Source organism: Macaca thibetana, chromosome 10 (genome assembly GCF_024542745.1).
Source record: "Macaca thibetana thibetana isolate TM-01 chromosome 10, ASM2454274v1, whole genome shotgun sequence".
NCBI lineage: Eukaryota > Metazoa > Chordata > Mammalia > Primates > Cercopithecidae > Macaca > Macaca thibetana.
This window is the reverse complement of record NC_065587.1, coordinates 12,229,150-12,257,046: the sequence shown is the minus strand read 5'-3', so window position 1 is coordinate 12,257,046 and position 27,897 is coordinate 12,229,150. Positions and strand designations below refer to the sequence as shown.

At 47.2% G+C, this 27,897-nt stretch overlaps 3 protein-coding genes across 9 annotated transcripts in view; 2 read left to right on the top strand and 1 right to left on the bottom strand.

The window, feature by feature from the left end:
• FAM227A (family with sequence similarity 227 member A) overlaps positions 1–18,112 on the bottom strand; it is a 73,711-nt gene extending 55,599 nt beyond the window's left edge. The window contains exons 1-6 of one of the 2 annotated variants that reach the window (XM_050806235.1): positions 17,878–18,112; positions 13,464–13,699; positions 8,674–8,756; positions 4,525–4,594; positions 3,610–3,686; positions 565–711 (exon numbers count right to left, since the gene is read on the bottom strand). In XM_050806235.1, the coding sequence (XP_050662192.1) occupies positions 565–711; positions 3,610–3,686; positions 4,525–4,594; positions 8,674–8,756; positions 13,464–13,605 (519 nt within the window). In that variant the 5' untranslated portion in view covers positions 13,606–13,699; positions 17,878–18,112. Of the gene's footprint in view, positions 1–564; positions 712–3,609; positions 3,687–4,524; positions 4,595–8,673; positions 8,757–13,463; positions 13,805–17,877 lie in introns of both variants that reach the window. The other variant, XM_050806234.1, reaches the window with a different exon arrangement.
• Positions 1–27,897, top strand: part of GTPBP1 (GTP binding protein 1) — a 310,687-nt gene that overhangs the window by 210,759 nt on the left and 72,031 nt on the right. The gene's annotated exons all lie outside the window — the stretch shown is intronic.
• CBY1 (chibby family member 1, beta catenin antagonist) overlaps positions 1–27,897 on the top strand; it is a 628,117-nt gene that overhangs the window by 594,339 nt on the left and 5,881 nt on the right. For 2 of the 6 annotated variants that reach the window (XM_050806379.1, XM_050806381.1), the window contains exons 2-3: positions 18,418–18,520; positions 26,983–27,098. In XM_050806379.1, the coding sequence (XP_050662336.1) occupies positions 27,021–27,098 (78 nt within the window). In that variant the 5' untranslated portion in view covers positions 18,418–18,520; positions 26,983–27,020. Of the gene's footprint in view, positions 1–18,396; positions 18,521–24,532; positions 24,673–26,982; positions 27,099–27,897 lie in introns of those variants that run through there. The other 4 variants (XM_050806377.1, XM_050806380.1, XM_050806382.1 and 1 more) reach the window with 3 other exon arrangements.

The window sequence follows — 27,897 nt, the reverse complement described above, 5'->3', positions numbered from 1 at the left end:
CTGTCTCCAAAAAGTAAGAAAGAAAAAGAAAGAAAGAAAGAGAGAGAGAGAGAGAGGAAGGAAGGAAGGAAGGAAGGAACGAAGGAAAAAGAAAGAAAGAAAGAGAAAGGAATGAGAAAGAAAGAAAGAAAGAAAGAAAGAAAAAGAAAGAAAAGAGAAAGAAAGAAAGGAAGGAAGAGAAAGAAAGAAAGAAGGAGGGAAGGAAGAAGGAAACAGAAAAGAAAAGAAAAAAAAAGAAAGAGAGATTAAGCATACTAATATCCTTTGTGGTGATTGGCAACAGAATAAGTATGTAATTTATAAACAGACACATTTCAATGAGGGTTTGTGATAAAAATTGCACACCAGTAGGATATGTGATTAAAACAGTCTGAACACTGTTGCTCTGGTAGAAGGAATCTAGGTTTTGTAGTGAGGTTGGGCTGGGGTTCCTAGCTCAGCTCAGACACCTGCCTGCCTGTGGCCCTAGGTGAGTTCCTCAGTTTCTCCTGGGGTGTGAAAGGGTGATAGCTGCATTTGCCCCATGGGGTGGTAAAGTCAGGGCAGGCACTGCTTTTTCCTTACCTTGCCACTAAAGCAGTCTCTCTCAGCCCGGATCACATTGCCCACCATGTCACAGAAGTTGACTCCATTCGGAAGCTTGTTTGGCTTGGAGCTGTTAAAGTAGGGATACTGGTACAGCTCCGCCAGCAGATTTTTATCTGCTGTTTTCTGAAGCAAAAGAGCAGAATATGAAAATGAGGGTCACATTTTGACAGTTTGAAACAATAGGCTAGCTTCCCCTCTTTATTATGAAGACAATATAACAATCTTATAGAGGCCGGGCGCGGTGGCTCAAGCCTGTAATCCCAGCACTTTGGGAGGCCGAGACGGGCGGATCACGAGGTCAGGAGATCGAGACCATCCTGGCTAACACGGTGAAACCCCGTCTCTACTAAAAAATACAAAAAACTAGGCGGGCGAGGTGGCGGGTGCCTATAGTCCCAGCTACTCGGGAGTCTGAGGCAGGAGAATGGCGTGAACCCGGGAGGCGGAGCTTGCAGTGAGCTGAGATCCGGCCACTGCACTCCAGCCTGGGCGACAGAGCGAGACTCCGCCTCAAAAAAAAAAAAAAAAAAACAAAAACAAAAAAAAAATCTTATAGAATGAGAAAATGAGGGGCGTTTAGGATCCTAGGACCCCTTCCAAATTCCTATCTACAGCCAGCCTGCCTGCCTGCCTGCCTGCCTGCCTGCCTTCCTTCCTTCCTTCCTTCCTTCCTTCCTTCCTTCCTTCCTCCCTCCCTCCCTCCCTCCCTCCCTCTCTCTCTTTCTTTCTTTTTTTGTGAGAAGTTTTGCTCTTGTTGTCCAGACTGGAGTGCAGTGCGTGATCTCGGCTCGCTGCAACCTCTGCCTCCTGGTTCAAGCAATTCTCCTACCTCAGCCTCCTGAGCAGCTGGGATTACAGGCGCCCGCCACCACACCCAGCTAATTTTTTGTATTTTTAGTAGAGATGGGGTTTCACCATGTTGGCCAGGCTGGTCTTGAACTCTTGACCTCAGCTGATCTGCCCACCTCGGCCTCCCAAAGTGCTGTCTACGTTATTTCTGTTTTCCCTTATAGACTTTGAGCAAATGTATACAAACACAAATATGTAACTTCAATCGTAATATGATTTATATATGATTTGTCTGGCTGACTTTGATAGCTCTAAGAAGTCAAATATATATGTATATGATTTTTATATCCCGCTTTATCTACCTTACTTTAGATTTTCATGTAGTTACGTTGTCTTCAAAATTATCATTTAAGATGATATATCGGCCGGATGCGGTGGCTCACACCTGTAATCCTAGCACTTTGGGTGGCCGAGGTGGGTGGATCACGAGGTCAGGAGATCGAGACCATCCTGGCCAACATGGTGAAACCCCATCTCTACTAAAAATACAAAAAAAATTAGCCGGGTGTGGTGGCAGGCGCCTGTAGTCCCAGCTACTTGGGAGACTGAGGCAGGAGAATGGCGTGAACCCGGGAGGAGGAGCTTGCAGTGAGCAGAGATAGCGCCACTGTACTCCAGCCTGGGTGACAGAGCAAGACTCCGTCTCAAAAAAAAAAAAAAAAAAAAACAACGATGATATATCATGTTACTATGTGCTATAATTTAATTAACTACTCACTGATTACTTTTGGTTACTATTAATATGATCAGTAGCTTGGAGCATGTCGTTCCCCTTCCTCTGGGGTTATTTATTTAGTGTGAATTTCTTAAAATGCTAATATTGGATATTACTATCTTTGTGGTTAATATATACCATTAGATGATTTTTAGGATAAAACTAAAACATGATAACTATAAAAAATGTAAAAATATGTAAAAGAGGAAACTTCTGACACCCAAAGGAGCCCACTGAAACATCTAGATGGCCCAGATGACTTCCTAACTGGGCTCTGGCCATGGACAATGGAAGAACAGTTAATGATTTGCGGCACTGACTCTGGGTCAGATGACTGGAGTCAGGTGGCAGCTCTGCCATGTGCTGGCTGAGCCACCTTTGCAGGACACTTAGCTCAGCCACCGTCAATGGATTGTATGTCAGCTCCAATGCAGACTCACATCCCCCTTAGGCCTTGTGCTGTTTTGGAATTTCCTAGGCCAAAAGGTGTAAGAAGGATATGAACAACATACTGTTTCAGATTCCCCAGCATTTAAAGGTTTGGATACTTAAGACCTAGGCGGTGTAAAGAACAAGCTAAGGGCCGGGCACGGTGGTTCATGCCTGTAATCGCAGCACTCTCGGAGGCTGGGCTGGACAGATCACCTGAGGTCAAGAGTTCGAGACCAGCCTGGCCAACATGGTGAAACCCCATCTCCACTAAAAATGCAAAGTTAGCCAGGTATGGTGATGCATGTCTGTAATCCCAGCTACTTGGGAGGCCGAGGCAGGAGAATCACTCGAACCCTGGGGGCAGAGGTTGCAGTGAGCTGAGATCGTGCCACTGCACTCCAGCCCTTCAGCCTGGGTGACAGAGAGACCCCATCTCAAAAAAAAAAAAAAAAAGAAAAAAGAAAAAAAGAAGCCAAGGAGGATCTGAACTGGGGGGCTGTGCAGTGGGGCCAGATCGCTGCAGGGGAGGCAGTGGAGAGAGCCTGTCTCAAGTCAGAGGACTGAGCAGGAAGTGGGGCTTGCCATCAGTGAGCTGCATGACCCTGTGACAAGTCACCTTACTGCTCCTGAATCTCAGCTTCCTGAGGTATCCACAGTAAGTCTGCAGTGGCACAACTAGCATGGGGTGTGACTCAGAAGAGTCGCACAGGGGCCTGCAGTGTGGACAGCCCCTTGGAGCTGCGTGGCACTGTGGCTCTGGATTAGACCTGAACATCTCTGAGCGGAGACACCTTCTAAGATCTAAAAATAAGCAGACACATGACCTCTGTCACACTCCCTATTCTGAGGCTGGGGTCAGCTCTGCCCTTTTGAGGGTGTTATGAGAAATTCTAAATTTAGGAACTCTGTGATTTTCCTTCATAATCACTACCCAGGCACCAAGTATTCTCCTCCCTAGGAATAAAATATTTATTTCATACCTAGCAGAAGCCAGTCAGAAACAGACCCAGCAGTAGATCCCTTACCCTTTTTATAACAGAAGATCTGGCATGTCTCAGTTCTGAGCCTTTGCAGGAATACTGAGATTTTCTTTGTCTCTTGACTGCAGAAAAATGGAGAAAGAGATAAATGAGAAACCACAGGGTCTGTCCACAGCTGTGCAGTGCTTACAGCTGTGCTTTTTCCTTCCACCTGAGCTGCCAGAGGACACTCCCACTACTAGTCTCATAGATCCCAACTGTGTTGCTGACTTATCTGATTAGACCACTTGATCCAGAGAAGCAGCAAGGAGGAGCAGACAGACTGTGACTTTAGGTAAGTTACTCCCCTCCCTCCAAGGCTATTTCCTCGTTTATAAAATATATTAAATGGTACCTACCTCCCAGGTGTTATAAAAATTTAACAAGGGACCGGGTGTAGTGGCTCACACCTGTAATCCCAGCACTTTGGGAGGCTGAGGTGGGCGGATCACTTGAGGCCAGGAGTTAGAGACCAGCCTGGCCAACATGGTGAAACCCGTCTCTACTAAAATACAAAAATTAGCTGGGCACAGTGGCGAGCCCCTGTAATCCCAGCTACTCAGGAGGCTGAGGCAGGAAAATTGCTTGAACCCGGGAGGCGGAGGTTGCAGTGAGCCGAGATTACACCACTGCATTCCAGCCTGGGTGACAGAGTGAGGCTCCAGCTCAAAAAACAAAAAATAAAAAAAAAACAAGGGAATGTGGATAAAAGCACCTGGTGTCACATGTAGGTGGTCTCTAAATGGTACTGTCCCTCCCTCCTTCCTTGCCCAATGTCAAAAAGTCAGGTTTAAGGCTCCTTCAGAAGATAGAAACATCCTCATCTGAAACTTGGGATTCCTACTCAGTTGCATTTTAGATACTAAAAAAAAAAAACAAACCCCATGAAAACAGCATCAAGGCTAAGGGAAAGGTTTTTGCCTTTGTCTCCTGGACTGCTGCGAGTTTTCTCTCTTAAAGCCTTCTTCTCCAACTCAAATCTCTCAATTGCCTTCAAAAACCAAGAAAAAGAGGGGCATTAGGGATTAATGCAAATCCTGGAGAAGGGTGGGGTTAGGGACTGGGCCTTTTCTCTCGTTGGTACACAAAAGATCTGGAGCAAAGTTTGTGGCCAGTGCCTTGTCTTTCTCCAGGTGGTAGGTCCTGGTGGCCTCAATGTCACTGACATCATCCCCCAGAGTATCCCCACTGTCTCATGCTGCCCCTTCTTCTAGGAGTATGTGATTTAGAGCAGGAATTAGAAATGAAACAAGCGATTGTTTAATCTCTTTGTAAAAGGGAGATAATAATATCTAATTAATATCTAATAATATCTATCTTCCAGGGCAAGTAAGACCATTGGGTACCGTCCAGCCCACCTGGCCACCTTCTGACTGTGGCTATACGAGTGAGCCAGCCGCTGGCTCATCCAGTGGACAGGCCATCTGAGTCCTGATCCACAGAAGCCTGAACAATACACCTTATGGTAAGCTTTAAGGTGGGGTGGTTTGTAGCACAGCAATGGATCTTTGAAGCAGGTGTGATTCTGCACGCAAGGCTCCAGCAATTGCCCCAACCTTTATCCAGTCTCCAGTGATGAATTTCTTTTTTCCTTTTTTTTTTTTTTTGAGACAGAGTCTTGCTCTGTCACGCAGGCTGGAGTGCAGTGGCGCGATCTCAGCTCACTGCAAGCTCCGCCTCCCGGATTCACGCCATTCTCCTGCCTCAGCCTCCTGAGTTGCTGGGACTGCAGGTGCCCGCCACCGCGCCCGGCTAATTTTTTGTATTTTTAGTAGAGACAGTGTTTCACCAGTGTTAGCCAGGATGGTCTCGATCTCTTGACCTTGTGATTCACCCGCCTTGGCCTCCCAAAGTTCTGGGATTACAAGTGTGAGCCACTGAGCCCAGACTCTTCCAGAGTTCTTATAACGGTCAAAAATAAAGTGTTTAATGTATTTTAAAACACTGGCAAAGAGGCTATCAGATAGGAGCTGCTCAATAAGGGGTATCTATTATCTACCTTTGACCTCTCAAGAGAGACTTCTCTTCACCTCTGACTCCTCCCCACCCCCATCCTCCTACCCTCTGAAAAGCAAGAAAGAAAAATGAATGCTAGTGACCCAAGTTGCATTGACTGTCAACCAAGAGTCCAGCAATGAGCTTGGGTAACAAAGTTAATGAACAACTATGAGTCTGTGTTTTTGCCCTCAAGGGACTTACACTCTATTTGGAGAGCCAAATCAGCACTCATGGAACAATTAAATGCTAAACTGCAGTGATTATGAATCAAAAAAGTGAGGTCAATGTGGGCCAGAGCAGTCACAGCCAAATGTCCAGAAGAGGCGGACATGAGTGTTGGTGGCATCAGGCTCCGACTTTCCCCAGCTTGATAACTGGGAAATACCTCTCCAGGCCTCCCCCATCTTTCCCTCGCATGGGCCCTCCCTGGTCTGCATGAGTGAAAGGTACTGGGCATGTGTGCAGGGGTGTCTGTATGTGTGTGCCAGGGGTTGGGGTGCCATCACAGGCGTTAGTCTATGTATTAACATTGTTGCTCCAATTAAGTCAGCTGAAGTTTAAGGCATGAGGAATGAATTGGATGGGTATGAGTCACTGTAGCAATATAGCAATGCCTCTGATCTTTACCAATGTCATTGTAGCAGACACTGTATGGCCTGGAAAAATGGATAAGATTTGCACAGAAAGAGGGGAGAAAGGATAGTTGAATGTTGAAAGAAGAGCAAGTTTTGGAGGAAAGATGATAAGACCAGCATTAGGCTGAGTTTACCTTTGAGATGACTTCAGGGCCTACAAGTAGCGCCATTCTCCAGGAAGGCAACTCCCAAACCGGACCAATGACCAGCATTTCGGGGAAGTATTCAAATACACAGATTCCCCGGCCTTCACATTAGAGATGCTTATTTCCTAGATGTGCATTGTGTCCTGAATTTTTAATGCATTTATAGTGGCTCCTGAATAAAAAATTAGCCGGGCGTGGTGGCACGTGCCTATAATCCCACTACTCGGGAGGCTAAGGCAGGAGAATTGCTTGAACCCGGGAGGCGGAGGTTACTGTGGGCCGAGATCGCACCATTGCACTACAGCCTGGGCGACAAGAGTGAAACTCCATCTCAAAAAAAAAAAAAAAAAAAAAAGAGCCGGGCGCGGTGGCTCACGCCTGTAATCCCGGCAGTTTGGGAGGCCGAGGTGGGCAGATGACGAGGTCAGGAGATTGACACCATCCTGGCCAACATGGTGAAACCCCATCTCTACTAAAAATGCAAAAAATTAGCTGGGCGTGGTGGCGGGCGCCTGTAGTCCCAGCTACTTGGGAGGTTGAGGCAGGAGAATGGCGGGAACCCGGGAGGCGGAGCTTGCAGTGCGCCGAGATTGCGACACTGCACTCCAGCCTGGGCGACAGAGCAAGACTCCGTCTCAAAAAGAAAAAAAAAAAGAAAAAAAAAAGAAAGAAAAGAAAAACCTGCGGGCGAACTCGCCTGCAGCTCACTGGATCTCTCAAAGAGTAAATCTTCATCATTGTAATCCTCTGCCTCACACCACTATGAGCAAGTGAGCTGTAAGGGACCATCCAGTCTGAGCAGCATGGGAAACTGACCCCAAAACAACGTACCCAGCACCATCCAGGAGCAGGTCTTCAGTAGCGACCTGTTGGTTGGCTGACATTTCTTTGTTGTCCTCATTTTTAAATCTCTATATCCATATCTTAGAGATCTTTAGATTTATGCCTCAGATTTCTTAAGTGCAGTTAAAAATAAGAAACAAATATACACCATTGCCAAAATCCAAAATAGCCAAAAAGACACTTACAGATGATTCATGCCCATGTTCTTCCATCTTGTGGGAGCTGTGCTACACAACAGCTACTTGCTTAACATTTAGCACTCCTGCCTCTCAAAAAGATATGTGTGTGTGTGTGCGCGTGTGTGTGTGGGTGTGTGGGTGTGTTTGAGAATTATTGAAGGGTTTGTATTTTTTCCCCAATAAAAATGTACCAAAATTAACCTTCAGACTTCTCATTTCAGGTCCACACGTAAGGATCTCGTAAGTCACCATTCCGTCCCTATAATAAGTAACGGTGAATAAACTGAAAAATTAACAACTCTTATATCTATCAGAGAAGTGAGGTCACAGGGCAAACTACTGCCTGAAAACTGAAGACAGGCAGGTAGATACAGAGAATCACAACCGGCAGGAGGATAAACCCATGGGCAGAAACCTCCATGGGAACCAGTAGCAAAGCCAAAACTGTCATAAATGAATTCTGGAGGCTCAGTGTAGACACCCTGAGAGGTAAAAACTACAGCGATCACACAAATGAACTCAAAATGGATCAAAATCAAATGTAAACATAAAACTATAAAACTTCCAGAAGACAACAGGAGAAAACCTAGGTGACCTTGGGTTTGGTCATGACTTTTTAGATATGACACAGAAGGTACAATCCATGAAGGAATTGATAAGCTAAATTTCGTAAAATTGCAAATTTCTGCTCTGTGAAAAGACACTGTCAAGAGAATGAAGTGACAAGTCACATACTAGGAGAAAATATCTGCAAAAAAAAATTCAACAAAAGGCTGTTATCCAAAATATCCAAAATATTCAAAGAGGTTGGGCATGGTGGCTCATGCCTGTAATCCCAGCAGTTTGGGAGGCCGAGGTGGGCAGATCACTTGAGGTCAAGAGATCGAGACCATCCTGGCCAACATGGTGAAACCCCATCTCTACTAAAAAATACAAAAATTAGCCAGGCGTGGTGGCAGGCACCTGTAGTCCCAGCTGCTCGGGAGGCTGAAGCAGGAAAATTGCTTGAACCCAGGAGGCGGAGGTTGCCGTGAACCGAGATCACGCCACTGCACTCCAGCCTGGCGACAGAGTGAGACTCCGTCTCAAAAAAATAAAAAATAAAAAATAAAAGTTCATTCATTTTTTAAAAAATTAACGTTGAGTGCTCAATTGTGTAAACACGTTTTCAAATAAATGGAGAGGCCCCAGGGCACTGTGACACCTTAATGATCCCCAGGGCCCGCCCCTGTCAGAAGCTTCGTCTCAGCTCCAGCACAGGTAACTCACCAGGCTGTTGGCTGATGGCTCGGTACGCAGATTTATGTCAGCAATCTTTTGGTTCACCTGGTGCATAGAGCCAATAAGGCACGCTGGGAGGTGAGTCTGCTAAGGAAACTCAGGGTGATGATGACACACAGAACAGGATAGGGCTTGTCTGGTGAGAAGGGCAGCCCTGTCTACACAGCCTCTCTCCTTAATTTTTTTTTTTGCAAACATTCACATTTTTCACATTTCTTTCTTCCTTTTTTTTTTTGAGACAGGGCCTCGCTCTGTTGCCCATGCTGGATTGCAGTGGTGCAATCATGGCTCACTGCAGCAGACCTCCTGGGCTCAATCGATCCTCCCACCTTAGCCTCCCAAGTAGCTGGGACTACTGACACACACTACCATGCCTCACTTATTTTTAAAATTTCCTGTAGAGATGCAGTTTCGCCATGTTTCCCAGGCTGATCTCAAACTCCTGGGCTCAAGTGATCCACCCACCTCAGCCTCCCAAAGTGCTGGGATCACAGCATGAGCCATAGCACCCAGCCCATATTTCTTTATCTTGTTTTAAATGAGATACTTTGCAAATTATAAATGAGAGTTGACCATATTATGGACACCTTGGAACATACAAAAAGTGAAAAAGAGTCATCCATAATGCCACCATCCTAACAACTCTGTTAGGACTTGGGAACTTTCCTTCTAGTATTTCGTACATACATATTTTTGTCTGTATTTATAATCTCAGTGTAAGCCTGTTTTACTACTCTGACTTCTCTTCCAGTCATTATTATTATTATTATTATTATTTGAGATGGAGTCTCACTCGCTCTGTCACCCAGGCTGGAGTGCAGTGGTGTGATATCAGCTTACTGCAACCTCTGCCTCCTGGGTTCAAGTGATTCTCCTGCCTCAGCCTCCTGAGTAGCTGGGATTACAGGCGCCTACCATCACGCCTGGCTAATTTTTGTGTTTTTAGTAGAGACAGGGTTTCCCCATGCTGGCCAGGTTGGTCTCAAACTCCTGACCTCAGATGATCCGCCCGCCTCGGCCTCCCAAAGTGCTGGGATTACAGGCGTGAGCCACCACGCCCGGCCACTCTTCCATTCATTATTATGAGTATTTTCCCTTTGGCTAAAGGATCTTCATGATAAGCATTTTAAATGACATTATACTAATCCATGTAGAGGATACACCTTAATATACTTAACTGTTCCTTGGATATTAAAAGTTTAAGTTATTTACACTTTTTGGCAATTATAAATAATGCCGGCTGGCACGGTGGCTGACTCCTGTAATCCCAGCACTTTGAGAGGCCGAGGCGGGCAGATCACGAGGTCAGGAGTTTGAGACCAGCCTTGTCAGCATAGTGAAACCCTGTCTCTACTAAAAATAAAAAAAATTAGCTGGGTGTGGTAGCGGGTGCCTGTAATCCCAGCTACTTAGGAGGCTGAGGCAGGAGAATCGCTTGAACCTAGGAGGTGAAGGTTGCAGTGAGCCAAGATCGTGCCACGGCACTCCAACCCGTGCAACAGTGTGAGACTCCATCTCAAAAATAAATAAAATAAAACAAAACAATGCTGTGTGCCAGGCTCGGTGGCTCATGCCCGTAATCTCAGCACTTTGGGAGGCTGAGCGGGTGGATCACTCGAGGTCAGGAGTTTGAGACCAGCCTGGCCAACATGGTGAAATACCGTCTCTTCTAAAAATACAAAAATTAGCCGGGCGTGGTGGCACACGCCTATAGTCCCAGCTACTTGGGAGGCTGAGGCAGGAGAATTGCTTGAACCCGGGAGGTGGAGGTTGCAGTGAGCTGAGATCATGCCACTGCATTCCAGCCTGAATGACAAAACAACAACAACAACAAACAAAAAACAAAAAACAGAAAATGAAAAATAAAGAATGCTGTGATGCACGTGTGATGTCACATAGAGAGCTGTTTCCATATTTTAGAATATTTCTTTATGAGAGATTTTCAGGTGACAGATGACTGTGTCAAAGGGTATCTCGACCTTATCACTTAAAATCTGTTCAGTTCTATGGCCCCTCTTCCTACCCTCTCAGCTTTTTTTTTTTTTTTTTTTTTTTTTTTTTTTTGAGACGGAGTCTGGCTCTGTCGTCCAGGCTGGAGTACAGTGGCGGGATCTCAGCTCACTGCAAGCTCCGCCTCCCGGGTTTACGCCATTCTCCTGCCTCAGCCTCCCGAGTAGCTGGGACTACAGGCGCCCGCCACCTCGCCCGGCTAGTTTTTGTATTTTTTAGTAGACACGGGGTTTCACCGTGTTAGCCAGGATGGTCTCGATCTCCTGACCTCGTGATTCGCCCGTCTCGGCCTCCCAAAGTGCTGGGATTACAGGCTTGAGCCACCGAGCCCGGCCACCCTCTCAGCTTTTGCATTTCTTTCTGTCTTAGCCTCTATTGATCTAGGATATATCCTTTGTAAAACCCCCATAATCCTATCACCCTCACTGCCTTCACATAAAGCAAGGTTCACTCTTACTTCCATTACCCTCGAGTGTTCTTACAAATCGGAGGATACTTGAAAAAGGAAGACACCAAGAAGGGACATGACAAATCACAGTAGGTGAAATGGACTTGTTAGGTGTGGGATTAAGAAGAAAGCGGGGACATTAGAAAGCAGCCCTGCAAAGTGAAACCCTGAAGCAAATTGTGATGGGATGACACTTTGCCTCATCTTAAGAAGGGCTTCTGAGAGGCACGGAAGGTGAGGGGGGCAGAGCGGTACCTGCAGCTGGGCTGGCAGCATGGCTTGAAGGTAAATGAGTTCCACAGGAGATGGAAAGACCTGGGGTTATTTCCAGCCTGAGAGGGTTATTTGCTGGACAAGCTGTAAGGTCCTCCAGAGATGGAGTTCTGTGACCCTGGAATACAACTCAGGGTCAGAAGCGAGACGAGGATGAACGAAGACAGGGCCAGGGCAAGTATAAGATGCTGGTAGAGCCTGGATGATGCCAGAAGGAGCAGATTTGGGGCCAGGGAGAAGGGCTGGCAGGTGAGAAGAGTCAAGGTCAACCTGATTAAAAAAAAAAAAAAAAGGCCGGGCACAGTGGCTCATGCCTGTAATCCCAGCACTTTGGGAGGATGAGGTGGGCAGATCACCTGAGGTCAGGAGTTCGAGACCAACCTGACCAACATGGAGAAATCCCGTCTCTTCTAAAAATACAAAATTAGCCGGGCGTGGTGGCAGGCGCCTGTAATCCCAGCTACTTGGGAGGCTGAGGCAGGAGAATCGCTTGAACCCGGGAGGTAGAGATGGCAGTGAGCCAAGATCGTGCCACTGCACTCCAGCCTGGGCGACAGAGTAAGACTATGTCTCAAAAACAAACAAACAAACAAACAAACAAACCCAAGCAAACAAAATATCCAAAGAACTCTTAACTCCACAATAAGAAAATAACCTGATTTAAAAATGGGCTAAACGTTGGGCGTGGTGGCTCACGCCTGTAATCCTAGCACTTTGGGAGGCTGAGGAGGGTAGATCACCTTAGGTCAGGTCGAGACCAGCCTGACAAACATGGTGAAACCCCATCTCCACCAAAAATACAAAAATAAGCCAGACATGGTGGCGGGTGCCTGTAATCTCGGCTACTCTGGGGTCTGAGGCAGAAGAATCCCTTGAACCTGGGAGGCAGAGGTTGCGGGGAGTCGAGGCTGCGCTACTGCACTCCAGCCTGGGCAACAGAGTGAGACCCCGTCTCAAAAAAAAAAAAAAAAGAAAAAGAAAAAGCTGGGTTTCATGCTCATCTGTCTGAGGGTGGAGGGTTGCACCACAACTTCTTAGTTGCTATCAATAACATCTATAATTCTTTGGGAGGTCGAAGGGAAACAAAGCAACCATTTTTTAAAATTAACTTTTAGGCCGGGTGCGGTGGCTCACGCCTGTAATCCCAGCACTTTGGGAGGCCAAGGAGGGCGGATCACGAGGTCAGGAGATCGAGACCATCCTGGCTAACACGGTGAAACCCTGTCTCTACTAAAAATGCAAAAAAATTAGCCGGGCATGGTGGCAGGCACCTGTAGTCCCAGCTACTAGGGAGGCTGAGGCAGGAGAATGGCGTAAACCCAGGAGGTGGAGCTTGCAGTGAGCTGAGATTGCGCCATTGCACTCCAGCCTGGGTGACAGAGTGAGATTCCGTCTCAAAATAATAATAATAATAATAATAATAAAATTAGCTTTTAAAATCTTCTTCCCCATTCTTTCAACAAATACTTCCAGAACTTCTTCCTTTCGGGCTCTTTCTGATTATATTAGTAAAAATACTGGAGTCAAACAATCCTTCACAGTCTCAAATTCTTTTAGAGGATAGGTAGCATTTAAGTAACTGAAAAAAATGTATCTGGCCAGGCGTGGTGGCTCATGCCTGTGATCCCAGCACTTTGGGAGGCCGAGGCAGGTGGATCATTTGAGGTCAGGGGTTCAAGACCAGCCTGGCCAACATGGTGAAACCCCATCTCTATTAAAAATATAAAATATTAGCCAGGTGTGGTGGCAGGCACCTGTAATTCCAGCTACTCAGGAGGCTGAGGCAGGAGAACTGCTTGAACCTGGGAGGTAGAGGTTGCAGTGAGCCGAGATTGTGTCACTGCACTCCAGCCTGAGTAACAGTGTGAAACTCTATCTCACACACACACAAAAAAAAGACGAAGAAAGAAAAGAAAAAAAATGAATGTATAAGGGACAAACTAATAAGTAATGTGCATTATAGACCTGAGCACTGATTAGATCTCTGTAGCATGACTCAAGTTAGGTGTATTTGGTCTGATTGTAGGCAACACCACCAGAAGGATACAGGGTGGATTGTTCTCTAACTCCTTCCTCACAGTCTTCACCATTGTATCCCGTGCGACAAGCGAGACAGCCAGGTGCTCATCCACTGGTATCATCGGTAGGGCGGTGAGGTTGATGACCTCCATCTTCCTGAAGTGATCCATTGTCCAATTTCTTGTAAATGGACAAACAAAAATCTTCCACTTTTAAGAGCCTCTCATTTCCCACTCCAGTCTTGTCCTTTGTTTAATCAGTCTCCTGGAAATCATAAACGGCATAGAGCCAGCTCAGAAAACACAAGAGGAAGAGCCCAGCCACGTTCACCAGTTACGCAGGGTTGATGGCGAAGCACATGTCCCATGCCTGCGCGGGAATGAAAGGGTTCCGTCTGAGAAGCCCATTCTTAAATGAAGATTTCAAGGTATGTGGACTTGTTCTTCCAATGTCTGATGCCTGACTCTCCCTCTGCCTCTCCCCCATGATGAAAATTGTTCTAGTCTTAAAAATAAGGAGACTAGAATGCGGAAAAGGCCAGGGCTCCAGACTACTCCAGACCACTCAGCAAATCAGTTCCCAAGCTAGAAATGAAATCAGATCTCTTTGTTTCTCTGAGTCCCAACTCTAAAAGAGACTTGGATTAGGTGACCCCAAGGCTCTCTCCAGCTTTCCGATGCTGTGGTTCTAGAATAAGGGGTCCATCTCCTCAGCACAAGGCTCCTGATCAACCTGAGGCTTTCTGCTCCCTCTCAGAAAACTAGCCCCAACCCTACTCTTCCTCCTTGGCTCTGGAACACTCTGGCCTGCCAGCTCTCCTGGGTCCTTGTTTGTTGGCCAGGAGCCCATTACTACCATTTGTGGGCCCTCTATGTCCAGAGTCTAGTGTGACAGGCCTCGTTATAATAGAGCAAAAGACTTCGATCCGGCCCTCTAGAAGCTCATACATAACGGAAGGACAGAGAAAACGTTGAGTTTGGTGGAAACATTAACTCAAGTACCCTTTCACCATACTCTCTTTCCCTCTCCTCCGGTTCAGGCCTTTGCTCCATCCTCTTCTCCACAGACATGCATCTTACACGCCTGACCCACAGAACTTCTTCCTGGTCCCTGACCACACCATGTCTTCCTACCTCTGTGCCTTTCCAGATGCGGTTCTCTCTGTTGGACTATGCCCAGGTGACACATCTGTGGAAACCTTCTCAAATAATTCCAAGCCTTTAGCACCATCCCTCCTCTGCAAAGCCCCAGCGTTCTGCATTCATCTATTACAGGACTCACAATAGTGAACTTGAATGATTTGCTTCTACTGCTTTCTCCATTAGGCAAATTATGGATTAACTGTGATTCCTTTTAGACTTACCACAGTTTTTTGTTGTTGTTTTTCGTTTTTTTTTTTTTTTTTTTTTTTTTTTTTTTGAGACAAGGTCTCGCACTGTCACCCAGACTGGAGTGCAGTGGCGCGATCTCGGCTCACTCACTGCAGCCTTGACCTCCTGGACTAAAGCCTCCCTTGTAGCTGCGACTACAGCTACCTGCCATCACACCTGCCTAATTTTTGTATTTTTAGTAGAGATGGGGTTTCACCATTTTGGCCAGGCTGGTCTCGAACTCCTGACCTCAGGTGATCCACCTACCTTGGCCTCTCAAAGTGCTGGGATTACAGGCGTGAACCACCGCTCCCAGCCCCTTCTGAATATTTCATACCATTTTAGGTATTCTCTGAAACACGGTAAGTTTTTACTGCCATTACCTGGGGAGGATAAAAGGAGAGGGAAGAAACCTAGCTTCATTAAATATCTACCCTGTGGCAAATATCTACTATCTTATGTGCTGGAGGCAGATGAGTGGAAGAGTAAGAAACCTTCTGCCCTCATGGATCACACATTCTGGCAGTCAAGATTCAAATGCCTTGTTTAAAGTTAACATACTTGGGCTGGGCACAGTGGCTCAAGCCTGTAATCCCAGTACTTTCAGAGGCCAAGGTGGGCAAATCATGAGGTCAGGAGTTCGAGACCAGCCTGGCCAACAGGGTGAAACCCCAACTCTACTAAAAATACAAAAATGAGCTGGACATGGTGGCAGGCACCTGGAATCCCAGCTACTCGGGAAGCTGAGGCAGGAGAATCACTTGAACCCAGGAGGTGGAGGTTGCAGTGAGCCGACATCACGCCATTGCACTCCAGCTTGAAAGACAGAGCGAGAACCGGTCTCTAAATAAATAAATAAATAAAGTTAACATATTTGGCGCTTTTCAGAATAGGGGACATGAAAAAAAGAAAAATAAAATAACAAAAAAGTTAATATATTTGAGCATATAAAAACAATTCTGACTTTAGCATCTGACAGACTTTTTAGTATAACCTTCTGTCATACAATCAGGGTCCCCAACCTCGGGGCCATGGATGGGTGTAGGTCTGTGGCCTGTCAGGAACCAGGCTGCACAGCAGAAGGTGAGTGGCAGGTGAGAGAAGCTTTGTCTGTATTTACAGCCACCCCCCATTCCTCACATGACCGCCTGAGCTCTGCCTCCTGTCAGACGAGCTTCAACATTAGATTCTCATAGAAGTGCAAACCCTATTATGAACTGTGCATGCGAGCGACCTAGGTTGTGTGCTTCTTATGAGAATCTAATGCCTGATGATCTGTCACTGTCTCTCAGCACTCCCAGATAGACTGTCTAGTTGCAGGAAAACAAGCTCAGGGCTCCCACTGATTCTACAATATAGTGAGTTGTAGAATTATTTTATTATATTGCAGTAATAGTAGAAATTGTAATAATAGTAGAAATAAAGTGCACAATGAATGCAATGCTCTTTTTTTTTTTGAGACAGTTTCACTCTTGTTGCTGGAATGCAATGGCACAATCTTGGCTCAGTGTAAACTCTGCTTCCCGGGTTCAAGTGATTCTCCTGCCTCAGCCTCTCAAGTAGCTGGGACTACAGGCGCCCGCCACCACGCCTGGCTAATTTTTGTATTTTTAGTAGAGACGGGGTTTCACCGTGTTAGCCAGGATGGTCTCAATCTCCTGACCTCATCATCCGCCCGCCTCGGCCTCCCAGAGTGCTAGAGTCTCTACTAAAAATACAAAAACTAGCTGGGTGTGGTGGTGGGTGCCTGTAGTCCCAGCTACTCTGGAGGCTGAGGCAGGAGAATTGCTTGAACCCAGGAGGTGGAGCTTGCAGTGAGTTGAGATTGCACCACTGCACTCCAGCCTAGGTGAAAGTGTGAGACTTCATCTAAAAAATAAATAAATAAATAAATAAATAAATAAATAAATAAAAATACCAAAAAAAAAAAAAAAAAAAAAATTAGCCAAGTGTGGTGGTGGGCCCCTGTAGTCCCAGCTACTCCGGAGGCTGAGGCAGAAGAATGGCATGAACCAGGGAGGCAGAGGTTGCACTGAGCCAAGATCGCGCCACTCCAGCCTGGGCGATAGAGCAAGACTCCGTCTCAAAAAAAAAAAAAAAAAGTAAAAATTTTTTAAAGCAATAAAAGAACGGCTACTCCATAGACAGAACAGCCAAGAGTAAAATTTTAATTTTAATTAATTCAAATTTTGGCTGGGTGCAGTGGCTTGCACCTGTAATACCAGCACTTTGGGAAGCTGAGTCAAGCAGATCACCTGAGGTCAGGAGTTCGAGACCAGCCTAGCCAACATGGTGAAACCCCCGTCTCTACTAAAAATACAAAAAATTAGCTGGGAGTGGTGGCGGGCGCCTGTAATCCCAGCTACTCGAGAGGTTAAGACAGCAGAATCGCTTGAACCCGAGAGACCGAGATTACGCCACTGCACCCCAGCCTGAACAACAGAGTGAAATTCCGTCTTAAAAAAAAATAAATAAATAAATTTTGAAATGGAAGCAGTATAAATTTAGAAATACTGATTATATCTTGAAATAGTAATGTTTTAGTCAAATGGAGTTAAAACATTACTCAAATTAATTTCACTTGGCTTTTTTTTTTTTTTTAACTTTTAAAAAAATGAGGCTACTAGAAAATTCCAAATCACATATGTGGCCTGCTTTATGTTTCTATTGTACAATGCTGAGCCAGACTGTGAAGATTTTAGTTCTAGGACATGGAAGTCTCCCCTCTTTTAATGCAGGGTGGTGTAGTCGGAAGAGAACTGCGCTTGGAGCCAAAGATCCCTGGGTCCTGCCCTTCACTAGATGGATGCCTTGGTACACCCACTAGGCAGCCGGTAAACTCCTTGAACGACCTAAGTTTCTTCACTTATGAGATGGAACCAATAACACGCTGTTAGGACTCTAGGAGGCCTGGAGTTGATCGTCCAGTAGTTCTCTGTCCGTTGCTCACAGTGCGACTTTTAAGTAATCCCTGGGCCTCGGCTTCCCTTGCTTGTAGAAGCCGCCATAAGGGCATGGAGAGGGGGCAGACTGCCAGGGGTGGGTCATGGTGCGTCTGTCCGTCCATCTTACCTGAAAGCATCGGCGGAATTTGACGCACCCGGGGCCGGTCCCGCCACGGGTCCCTCAGTGGATCCCGCAAAGTTCTGGGTGGGCCCCCGACACTCGGTGCCCCAAACTCACAGCAAGGGGTGCCCTTTGCCTTGTGCTGAGGGAGGAGGAGGGGAGTTGGGGAGAGGCCCATTTTGCTACTCTGACTCCAGGCGTTCTCCAGGCAACGCCGGCGCGGTCACCACTTTCGCGTTTCCCATAACAATGGAAGCGTCGTGAGCCGCCGCGTTGTCCGCTAGACGCCGTTTCCATGGTGACAGCCCCGCCCGGGGCCCAGACCAATGTGTCTGTGGGGAGGGTGAGTGCAGGTCGTGGTCCTAGCCTGTAATGGGAGGCACGAAAAGGACCCCGGAAGACACTGCCTTTGTATAATCCCTTTACTATCCCGAGGTGATTCACGGAGTTTCTGGGGATTCGCGCAGGCTGGCGCTGGGAACCCCCGCGCCGGTGCCCCCTTTCCTCGGTGGTAGAGGCCGGGCGGGGTGGCGCATGCGCGTGGCGGGCTGGCGGCAGGAGGCGGGTGGGTCAAGGTATATCTGTACTACAGAGTCCCTGATAGGGGGTTTCGGGGAGCGCTTGGACCCTGGCTTCTGGGACGCGTCAGGTACGTCTCCGAGTCCGGCGTCGCCGGCCAGCACGGCCTGGGTTCACGTGGGGGCCCGAGCTGGGTGGGACGCCCGGGCCTCGCCTGGAGAGAGGCGTCGGGAGGGCGCGGGGAAGGGGGCGGAGGCCGGGCGACCCCGGGCGGTGGCCGCCCTCCTCTGTGTGTCTCCGCAGTTGTGAATTGGGGCGGTAATTCCTCCCCGTAGGTCGCCGTGAAGGTGATTGCATGAGATCGTGCGTGTGAACGTTTGTTGACAGCTGTTACTTGAGTCCGACAGCCCTGGGGGCCGTGCACCTGCGTAACATGGCTAGCTCTGAACTCCTTGGGGGACACGTATACTTTTGAGAATCCGATGAAAGCCAAAGGTTCCTCCCTTGTTTTCTTAGAATTAAAGTAAGATAATATATTTCATGGCCTGTTGCAAACAGAAAACCTTTACACAATGATTAGTGATCAGTATCTGTGGATTGGGGAGGCCCCACTTACTTGATCCTCTTCCCAGGGTCGTTGTGAGGATCAAGTGCACAGCTTCTTATAAACACTAAAACACTATAACATCTTGTGAGCCAGGTACTATTATTATTCCTCATTGCAAAGAAAGAATCCGAAGCCCAAGGAGGATAAATGCTGGGGTCGCACTGTGGGTGAGCAGCAGAGTGATCATTGGAAGCCAGGTGCTCCCCCTTCACTTCCTTTGTGCCGAGCACGCTCGCCCCCCGGAGTTTCACTAGAAAGAAGGTCGCCATCGGCCAAGGGAACAGTTGTACCTCAAGTGCACGCGGATGCCCCAGAATCCCAGGATCTCAGCCGAGCTGTTTGTGGATTATTAGATCTGACTTAAAAGGTAGCTAATCCAGACCCTTCCTCATCTGTAATATATAGATGACAGTTCCCAGCTGTAGTGTTACGAGAATTAGTGCGGTCATGAGTGAAGTACCCCAGTTAAAGCCCGAGAAGTAAAGCAGCTGGACCAAGGTCTAGCAAGCAACTGAGGGGCAGAGTCAGGCCCGAAACCTGGTTGTGTCCAGCCCATGTGCTCAGGCCCAGTGCAATTAGCGTCAGTGGGGACTTGGCTTATTTCTCCTTCTTCAAATGTCTCTAGGTGCTATGAGTGCTGGGGGCTGCTTTTTTTTTTTTTTTGAGATGGAGTCTCGCTTTGTCGCCCAGGCTGGAGTGCAGTGGCGCAATCTCGGTTCACTGCAAGCTCCGCCTCCCGGGTTCACGCTATTCTCCTGCCTCAGCCTCCCGAGTAGTTGGGACTACAGGCACCCGCCACCGCACCCGGCTAATTTTTTGTATTTTTAGTAGAGACGGGGTTTCACCGTGTTAGCCAGGATGGTCTCAATCTCCTGACCTCGTGATACGCCGGTCTCAGCCTCCCAAAGTGTTGGGATTACAGGCGTGAGCCACCGCGCCCGGTGGCGGGGGGCTGCTTTTTAACTGTGTTTTGTTTATTTTGTTCATAATACATGAATATATTCTCATTGTAATAATTCATTAAATCTCGAGTATATTTAATATAATTTTATATTGTACCATATGAAATTGTCACAATTTGACCTTTTTTTGATCTATAAAATGACAATTTCATTCAAGCCAGTCATCCTATTCCCTTTTTCAGGTTTAACCACTATGAGCAATTTGGTGTATCCTTCTAGATCTTTCTTTCTTTTCTTTTTTTTTTCCTTTGAGATGGGGTCTTGCTCTGTCACCCAGGCTAGAGAGCAGTGGCGCGATCTTGGTTTACTGCAACCTCCACCTCCTTGGTTCAAGCGATTCTCCTGCCTCAGCCTTTCAAGTAGTTGGGATTACAGGTGTGAGCCACCCTGCCCAGCTTAGGCCTACAATTTTATTATAATAATGTGCCACAAATTATTTGGCTACACCCAAATTGTTTGGATTGTTTCTTATTTTTTACTGTTATCAACAATAGAGAACACTGGGTGTGAGCATGTCCAAGTCTTTCTAGAGTGTAATATTTTAGAAGTAGATTTGCTGTCCAAAAAGTGTACACATTTACAATTTTGCCAAGTTTTATTTGAGTGACCTTGAAAGAATTATAGCATCTTCTGATTCTACCAGTAATAACAGTGTCTTTTTCTTCACATCCTCATCAACCATGGGTATTATTCATCTTTTTAATTTTTGCCAATATGATGAATGAAAATGCATCTTTATAACGAATTTTTTTTTTTTTTTTTTTGTTTGAGACAGAGTCTCGCTCTGTCACCCAGGCTGGAGTGCAGTGGCCGGATCTCAGCTCACTACAAGCTCTGCCTCCCAGGTTTTACGCCATTCTCCTGCCTCAGCCTCCCAAATAGCTGGGACTACAGGCGTCCGCCACCTCGCCCGGCTAGTTTTTTGTATTTTTAGTAGAGACGGGGTTTCACCGTGTTAGCTAGGCTGGTCTCAATCTCCTGACCTCGTGATCCGCCCGTCTCGGCCTCCCAAAGTGCTGGTATTACAGGCTTGAGCCACCGTGCCCGGCCCGAATTTTTTTTTTGAGATGGAGTCTCACTCTGTCACCCAAGCTGGAGTGCAGTGTCATAATCTCAGCTCACTGCAACCTCTGGCTCCTGGGTGCAAGCAATCCTCCCACCTCTGCCTCCTGAGTAGTCCCTCCCGTGTGCCTCCACAGGCGCACACCACCACGCCCAGCTAATTTTTTGTATCTTTGGTAGAGACAGGGTTTTGTTTGCCATGTTGCCCAGGATGGTCTTGAACTCCTGGACTCAAGTGATCTGCCTGCCTCTGCCTCCCAAAGTGCTAGGATTTATAGGCATGAGCCACCATACCCAGCCTGGGGTAGGCAAACATTTTAAAAATAGAATACGAACACTAATCATTAAGAAATAATAGTAAATTGGGCTGGGCGCAGTGGCTCACGCCTGTAATCCCAGCACTTTGGGAAGCCGAGATGGGTGGATCACGAGGTCAGGAATTCAAGACCAGCCTGGGCCGGGCGCGGTGGCTCAAGCCTGTAATCCCAGCACTTTGGGAGGCCGAGGCGGGTGGATCAGGAGGTCAGGAGATCGAGACTATCCTGGCTAACATGGTGAAACCCCGTCTCTACTAAAAATACAAAAAACTAGCCGGGCGTGGTGGCGGGCGCCTGTAGTTCCAGCTACTTGGGAGGCTGAGGCGGGAGAATGGCGTGAACCCGGGAGGCGGAGCTTGCAGTGAGCCGAGATCACGCCACTGCACTCCAGCCTGGGAGACACAGCGAGACTCCGTCTCAAAAAAAAAAAAAAAAAAAAAAAAAAAAAAAAAAAAAGACCAGCCTGGCCAACATGGCGAAACCCATCTCTACTAAAAGTACAAAAATTAGTTGGGTGTGGTGGCAGGTACCTGTAATTCCAGCCACTCGGGAGGCTGAGGTAGAATTGCTTGAACCAGGAGGCAGAGGTTGCAGTCAGCTGAGATCACGTCATTGCCCTCCAGTCTGGGCGACAGAGTGAGACTTGATCTCAAAATAAATAAATAAATAAATAATTGGATTTCATTATAATTAAGAATTTCTGGCTGGGTGCTGTGACTCACACCTGTAATCCCAGCACTGTAGGAGGCCGAGGTGGGTCAATCAGGAGGTCAAGAGATTGAGACCATCCTGGCCAACATGGTGAAACCCCGTCTCTACTAAAAATACAAAAATTAGCTGGGCGTGGTGGTGCGTGCCTGTAGTCCTAGCTACCCGGGAGGCTGAAGCAGGAGAATCACTTGAACCCAGGAGGTGGAGGTTGCACTGAGCGGAGATCATGCCACTGCACCCCAGCCTGGTGACAGAGTGATACTCCATTTCAAAAAAAAAAAAAAAAAAAAAAAAGGAACGTCTTTGATCAAAAGAAACCCATAAGAAAGCAAAAAAAGCAAGAAGAGGCTGGGCGTGGTGGCTCACGCCTGTAATTCCAGTACTTTGGGAGGCTGAGGCGGGTGGATCACCTGAGGTCGGGAGTTCGAGACCAGCCTGACCAACATAGAGAAACCCCGTCTCTACTGAAAATACAAAAATTAGGCCGGCGTGGTGGCGCATGCCTGTAATCCCAGCTACTCGGGAGGCTGAGGCAAGAGAATCACTTGAACCTGGGAGGTGGAGGTTGCGATGTGCCGAAATGGTGCCATTGCACTTCAGCCTGGGCCACAAGAGCGAAACTCTGTCTCCAAAAAAATAAAAAAAGCAAAAAGAGGTCGGGTGCAGTGACTCATGACTGTAATCCCAGCACTTTGGGAGGCCGAGGCGGGTGGATCACTTGAGGTCAGGAGTTCGAGACCAGCCTGGCCAACATGGCAAAACCCCATCTCTACTAAAAACACAAAAATTAGCCGGGTTTAGTGGCAGGCGCGTGTAATCCCAGCTACTTGGGAGGTTGAGACAGGACAATCTCTTGAACCTGGGAGGCAGAGGTTGCAGTGAGCCAAGATAGCACCACTGCACTCCCGCCTGGGTGACAGAGCGAGACTCTCTTTCAAAAAAAAAAAAAGAAGAACGCAAAAAGAAAAAAGTGGGAGAAGGTATTTTCAGTGCTGTACATGTATACAGTAATGAAACCTGTATCCAGCATATATAAATACCCTTACAAACCCTTACAAAATGAACATGATAGACAGCTCAATTTTTTAAAAAATGGCAAAAGAGGACTGGGTGCGGTGGCTCATGCTTATAATCCCAGCACTTTGGGAGGCTGTGGTGGGCGGATCACTTGAGGTCAGGAGTTCGAGACCAGCCTGGCCAACACAGCGAAACCCTGTCTCTGTTAAAAATACAAAAATTAGCTGGGCATGGTGGCGTGTTCCTGTAATCCCAGTTACTTGGGAGGCTGAGGCAGGAGAATCACTTGAACCTGGGAGGCAGAGGTTGCAGTGAGCCGAGATCGTGCTACTGCACTCCAGTCCGTTGACAGAGGGAGACTCCATCTCAAAAAAAAAAAAAAAAAAAGGTAAAAGACGTGAACAAGCATGTCACAAAAAAATCCATATTGTCCAAGGAGTATGTTAAATGATGCTCAACTTAGTTATTTGGAAAAAGCAAATTAAACAATGCAACACCAGTACATACCTGCCAGAATGGATAAGATGAAAAAGACAGAAAGTGCCAGATACTGACAAGGCTGACTTGCAAACTGCAGATAGGAGTCTAAATTGGTACAATGACTTTGGAAGACCATTTGGCAGTATCTGTTAAAGCTAAATATATGAATGCTCTATGATTCTACAGTTCTAACCCTAAGTGTGAAACCAGAAAAGTGTACATATGCATGTAGATATACATGCGCAAGCCTCATGTTCTTATGTTCTTAGCAGCACTTCTTTTTTTTTTTTTTTTTTTGAGACAGGGTCTTGCTCTGTTGCCCAGAGTGGAGTGTGCAGTGGTGATCATAGGTCACTGCAGCCTCAAACCCCTGGGCTCAAGCAATCCTTCCACCTCAGCCTTCTGAGTAGCTAGGACTACAAGGGTACACCACCACGCCTGGCTGGTTTTTCAATTTTTTGTAGAGATGAGGTGTCATTATGTTGCCCAGGCTGGTCTCGAATTCCTGGCATCAAGTGATCCTCCTGTCTTGGCCTCCCAAAGTGCTGGGATTACTGGCATTAGCCACCATGCCTGGCCTAGCAGCACTATTTTTGATGGTCAAAAACTGGAAACAGGCCGGGCGTGATGGTTCACACCTGTGATTCCAGCACGTTGGGAGTCCGAGGCAGGCAGATCACTTGAGCCCAAGAGTTCAAGACCAGACTGGGCAACATGATGAAACTCCCATCTCTGTTAAAAATGCAGAAAATTAGCCAGCATGGTGGTGCATGCCTGTAGTCCCAGCTACCCATGAGGCTGAGGTGGGAGGATCACCTGAGCCTGGGAGGCTGAGGCTACAGTGAACAGAGATGGTACCACAGCACTCCACCTGGGGCACCAGAACGAGACCCTGTCTCAAAACAAAACAAAACAAAACAAAACTGCAAACAGCTCAAGTGTCCATCTTCTGTAGACAAGTAAATTTTGCTGTGTTTATACAATAGAATATTATCCAGCAATGCAAATGAACAAACTATAACTACACACAGCTGCATGGACAAATGTCAGAAACATGACGTTGAGTGTGAGAAGCCAGATGCAAACGAGGACTCACTGTGCAATTCCGTGCATGTACAGTGGCCAGGTGAGGCTTATGGAGTGCCGAAATGCTCTGTATCCCGATCTGGAGGGTGGTTTTAAAAAAATGTTTTGAGCCAGCGTATTGGTTCACACCTGTAATTCCAGCACTTTGGGAGGCCAAGGTGGGCAGATCACTTGAGGTCAGGGGTTTGAGACCAGCCTGGCCAAACATGGTGAAATCCCGTCTCTACTAAAAATACAAAAATTAGCCGGGGGTGGTGGCGCACACCTGTAATCCCAGCTACTTGGGAGGCTGAGGCACAGAGCAAGGCTCTGTCTCAAAAAAAAAATCATAAATAAAAAATAAAATTCTTAAAAATTTTTGATTTTAATGTTTTTAGAGACGGGGGTCTCACTGTGTCACTCAGGCTGGTCGTGAACTCTTGGGCTCAAGCAGTCCTCTCACCTTGGCCTCACAAAGTGCTGGGATTTCAGATGTAAACTACCACACCTGGCCCTGGAGGGTGGTTATACTTGTGTAGTAAAAACTCGTGAAACCTTATACTTATGATTTGTAGTAGACTTTTCTGTATTAATGTTATATATATATGTGTATTCTTTTTTTTTTTTGTAGAGACGGATCCTGCTAAGTTGCCCAGGCTGGTCTTGAACTCCTGTGCTCAAGCAATCCTCCTGCCCTGGCCTCCCAAAGTGCTGGGATTACAGGTGTGAGCCACTGAGCCCAGCCTAAATAAAAAGTTTGCTTCTCTCCTCCTTTCTTCCCCAAAAACCAGGGTGTTATCAGTAAATCTACTTAACTAGGCCTAGGTGAATTGCGATAGGTTGCACTATGCTGAAAGCAAATGTACAGGTTGGGGGGGTGTCGTCGTCAGCTCTGCCATGTTGTGGACCTGCCCCCTTTTCAGGACACCTCACCTTACCTTCCATAACAGAACAGGTAACCTGACATACGAGGTGCACTGTTGACAAGTGACACTGGTGACAAGTGAGGGACACTGTTACCAATTCGGAAAGGAAATATAAGCATAGCTTTATTTATTTATTTTTGAGATGGAGTCTCACTCTGTCACCCAGGCTGGAGTGCAGTGGCGTGATCTCAGCTCACTGCAACCTCTGCCTCCCAGGTTCAAGCAATTCTCCTGCCTCAGCCTCCCGACTAGCTGGGATTACAGGCACCCGCCACTATGCCCAGCTAAATTTTTGTATTTTTAGTAGAAGCGGGGTTTCACCATGTTGGCCAGGCTGGTCTCGAACTCCTGACCTCTTGATTTGTCCGCCTCGGCCTCCCAAAGTGCTGGGATTATAGGCATGAGCCACCGCGCCCAGCCATTTCTTTCTTTGTTTATTTTTTTAGAGACAGGGTCTTGCTCTTTGACTCAGGCTGGAGTGCAGTGGCATGATCATAGCTCACTGGAGACTGAAACTCATAGGTTCAAGTGATCCTCCCACTTAAGCCTACTGAATAACTGAGACTACAGGCACACACCACCATGCCCGGCTAATTTTTGTATTTTTTGTAGAGACAGGGTTTTGCCATGTTGGCCACACTGGTCTTAAACTCCTGGGCTCAAGTGAGCTGCCCACCTCAGCCTCCTGAGTCATTGAGACCATGCCAGTGACTCATGTATGCCACCATGCCAGGCTAATTTTTTTTTTTTTTTGAGACATGGTCTCTCACCCTGTAGCCTAGACTGGAGAGCAGCAGTGGATCACAGCTCACTGCAGCCTCAACCTCCCTGGGCTCCAGCGACCCCCCCAGCCTCAGCTTCCCAAGTATTTGGGACTACAGGCATGCGCCACTGTGCCCCACCCAAACATCTCAGCACACTGCGTAGCACAAAGGGAGGGTTCAGCACGTGGGAGCTATTACCAGGCGTCTTAATCCATTTCGTGCTGCCGTAACAGATTACCACAGACTGGGTAATTTATAAAGAAAAGAAGTTTATTTGGCTCACAGTTCTGGAGACTGGGAAGTCCAAGAGCGTGGTGCAGATATCTGGTGAGGGTCATTCTGTGTAAGGCAGAAGGCTCACATGGTGAGCAAGTGCACGAGACAGATGGCATGGCAGCAGAACTCATCCTTTTACCAGGAGTCCACTCCCGAGAAGACTAACCTACTCCATGACAATGGCATTAATCCATTCATGACAGCAGAGCTCACATGGCCCAGTCACCTGTTATACTGTTAAACAATGGCAATTCAATTTCAACATGAGTTTTGGTGGGGACATTCAAACCATAGCACCAGGATCATTAGTAGCTACATGATAAAATGTATGTCTTAAAGATTTGAGGACAATGGCGTAAGGTCAATGATCCAGCTGTTTGTACCCCTGACTTTTTCTGATCCTAGGAGAAGGGAGCGTTGGCTTTGCTTTCATCAGGCCAAAGATGCCTTTCTTTGGGAATACGTTCAGTCCGAAGAAGACACCTCCTCGGAAGTCGGCATCTCTCTCCAACCTGCATTCTGTGAGTGTTGGTACTGGGGTCGGCCCGGTGTGCAGCGTGAGTTGAGTTCTGAGCGTGTCTCTGAATGGAAAGTGTGGTCCTCCAGAGGCATCGGTGCAGGAGGGCATCCTTTCCCTCCATATCATTGCTATTGCTGAAAACATTTTTGGGCCGGCCGCGGTGGCTCACGCCTGTAATCCCAGCACTTTGGGAGGCAGAGGCCGGCTGATCACGAGGTCAGGAGATCAAGACCATCCTGGCTAACATGGTGAAACCCCGTCTCTACTAAAAATACAAAAAAATTAACTGGGCGTGGTGGCGGGCGCCTCTAGTCCCAGCTATTTGGGAGGCTGAGGCAGGAGAATGTCGTGAACCCGGGAGGCGGAGCTTGCAGTGAGCCGAGATTGCGCCACTGCACTCCAGCCTGGGCGACAAAGCGAGACTCCATCTCAAAAAAAAAAAAAAAAAACATTTTTGAACTCTTGTTTGGGAATGATTGTCAGAGCTTATTTATCCAAGAACCTCAGAAGACAATCTCATTATGATATTTGATCCCAAATATCCAATTTTTTTTTTTTTGAGATGGAGTCTCACTCTCGTCCCGCAGGCTAGGTGCAGTGGCGCAATCTCGGCTCAATGCAACCCCCACCTCCCAGGTTCAAGAGATTCTCCTTCCTCAGCCTCCTGAGTAGCTAGGATTACAACTGCCCGCCACCATGCCCGGCTCATTTTTGTATTTTTAGTAGAGACAGGGATTCACCATGTTGGCCGGGCTGGTCTCCAACTGCTGACCTCAGGTGATCCACCTGTCTCGGCCTCC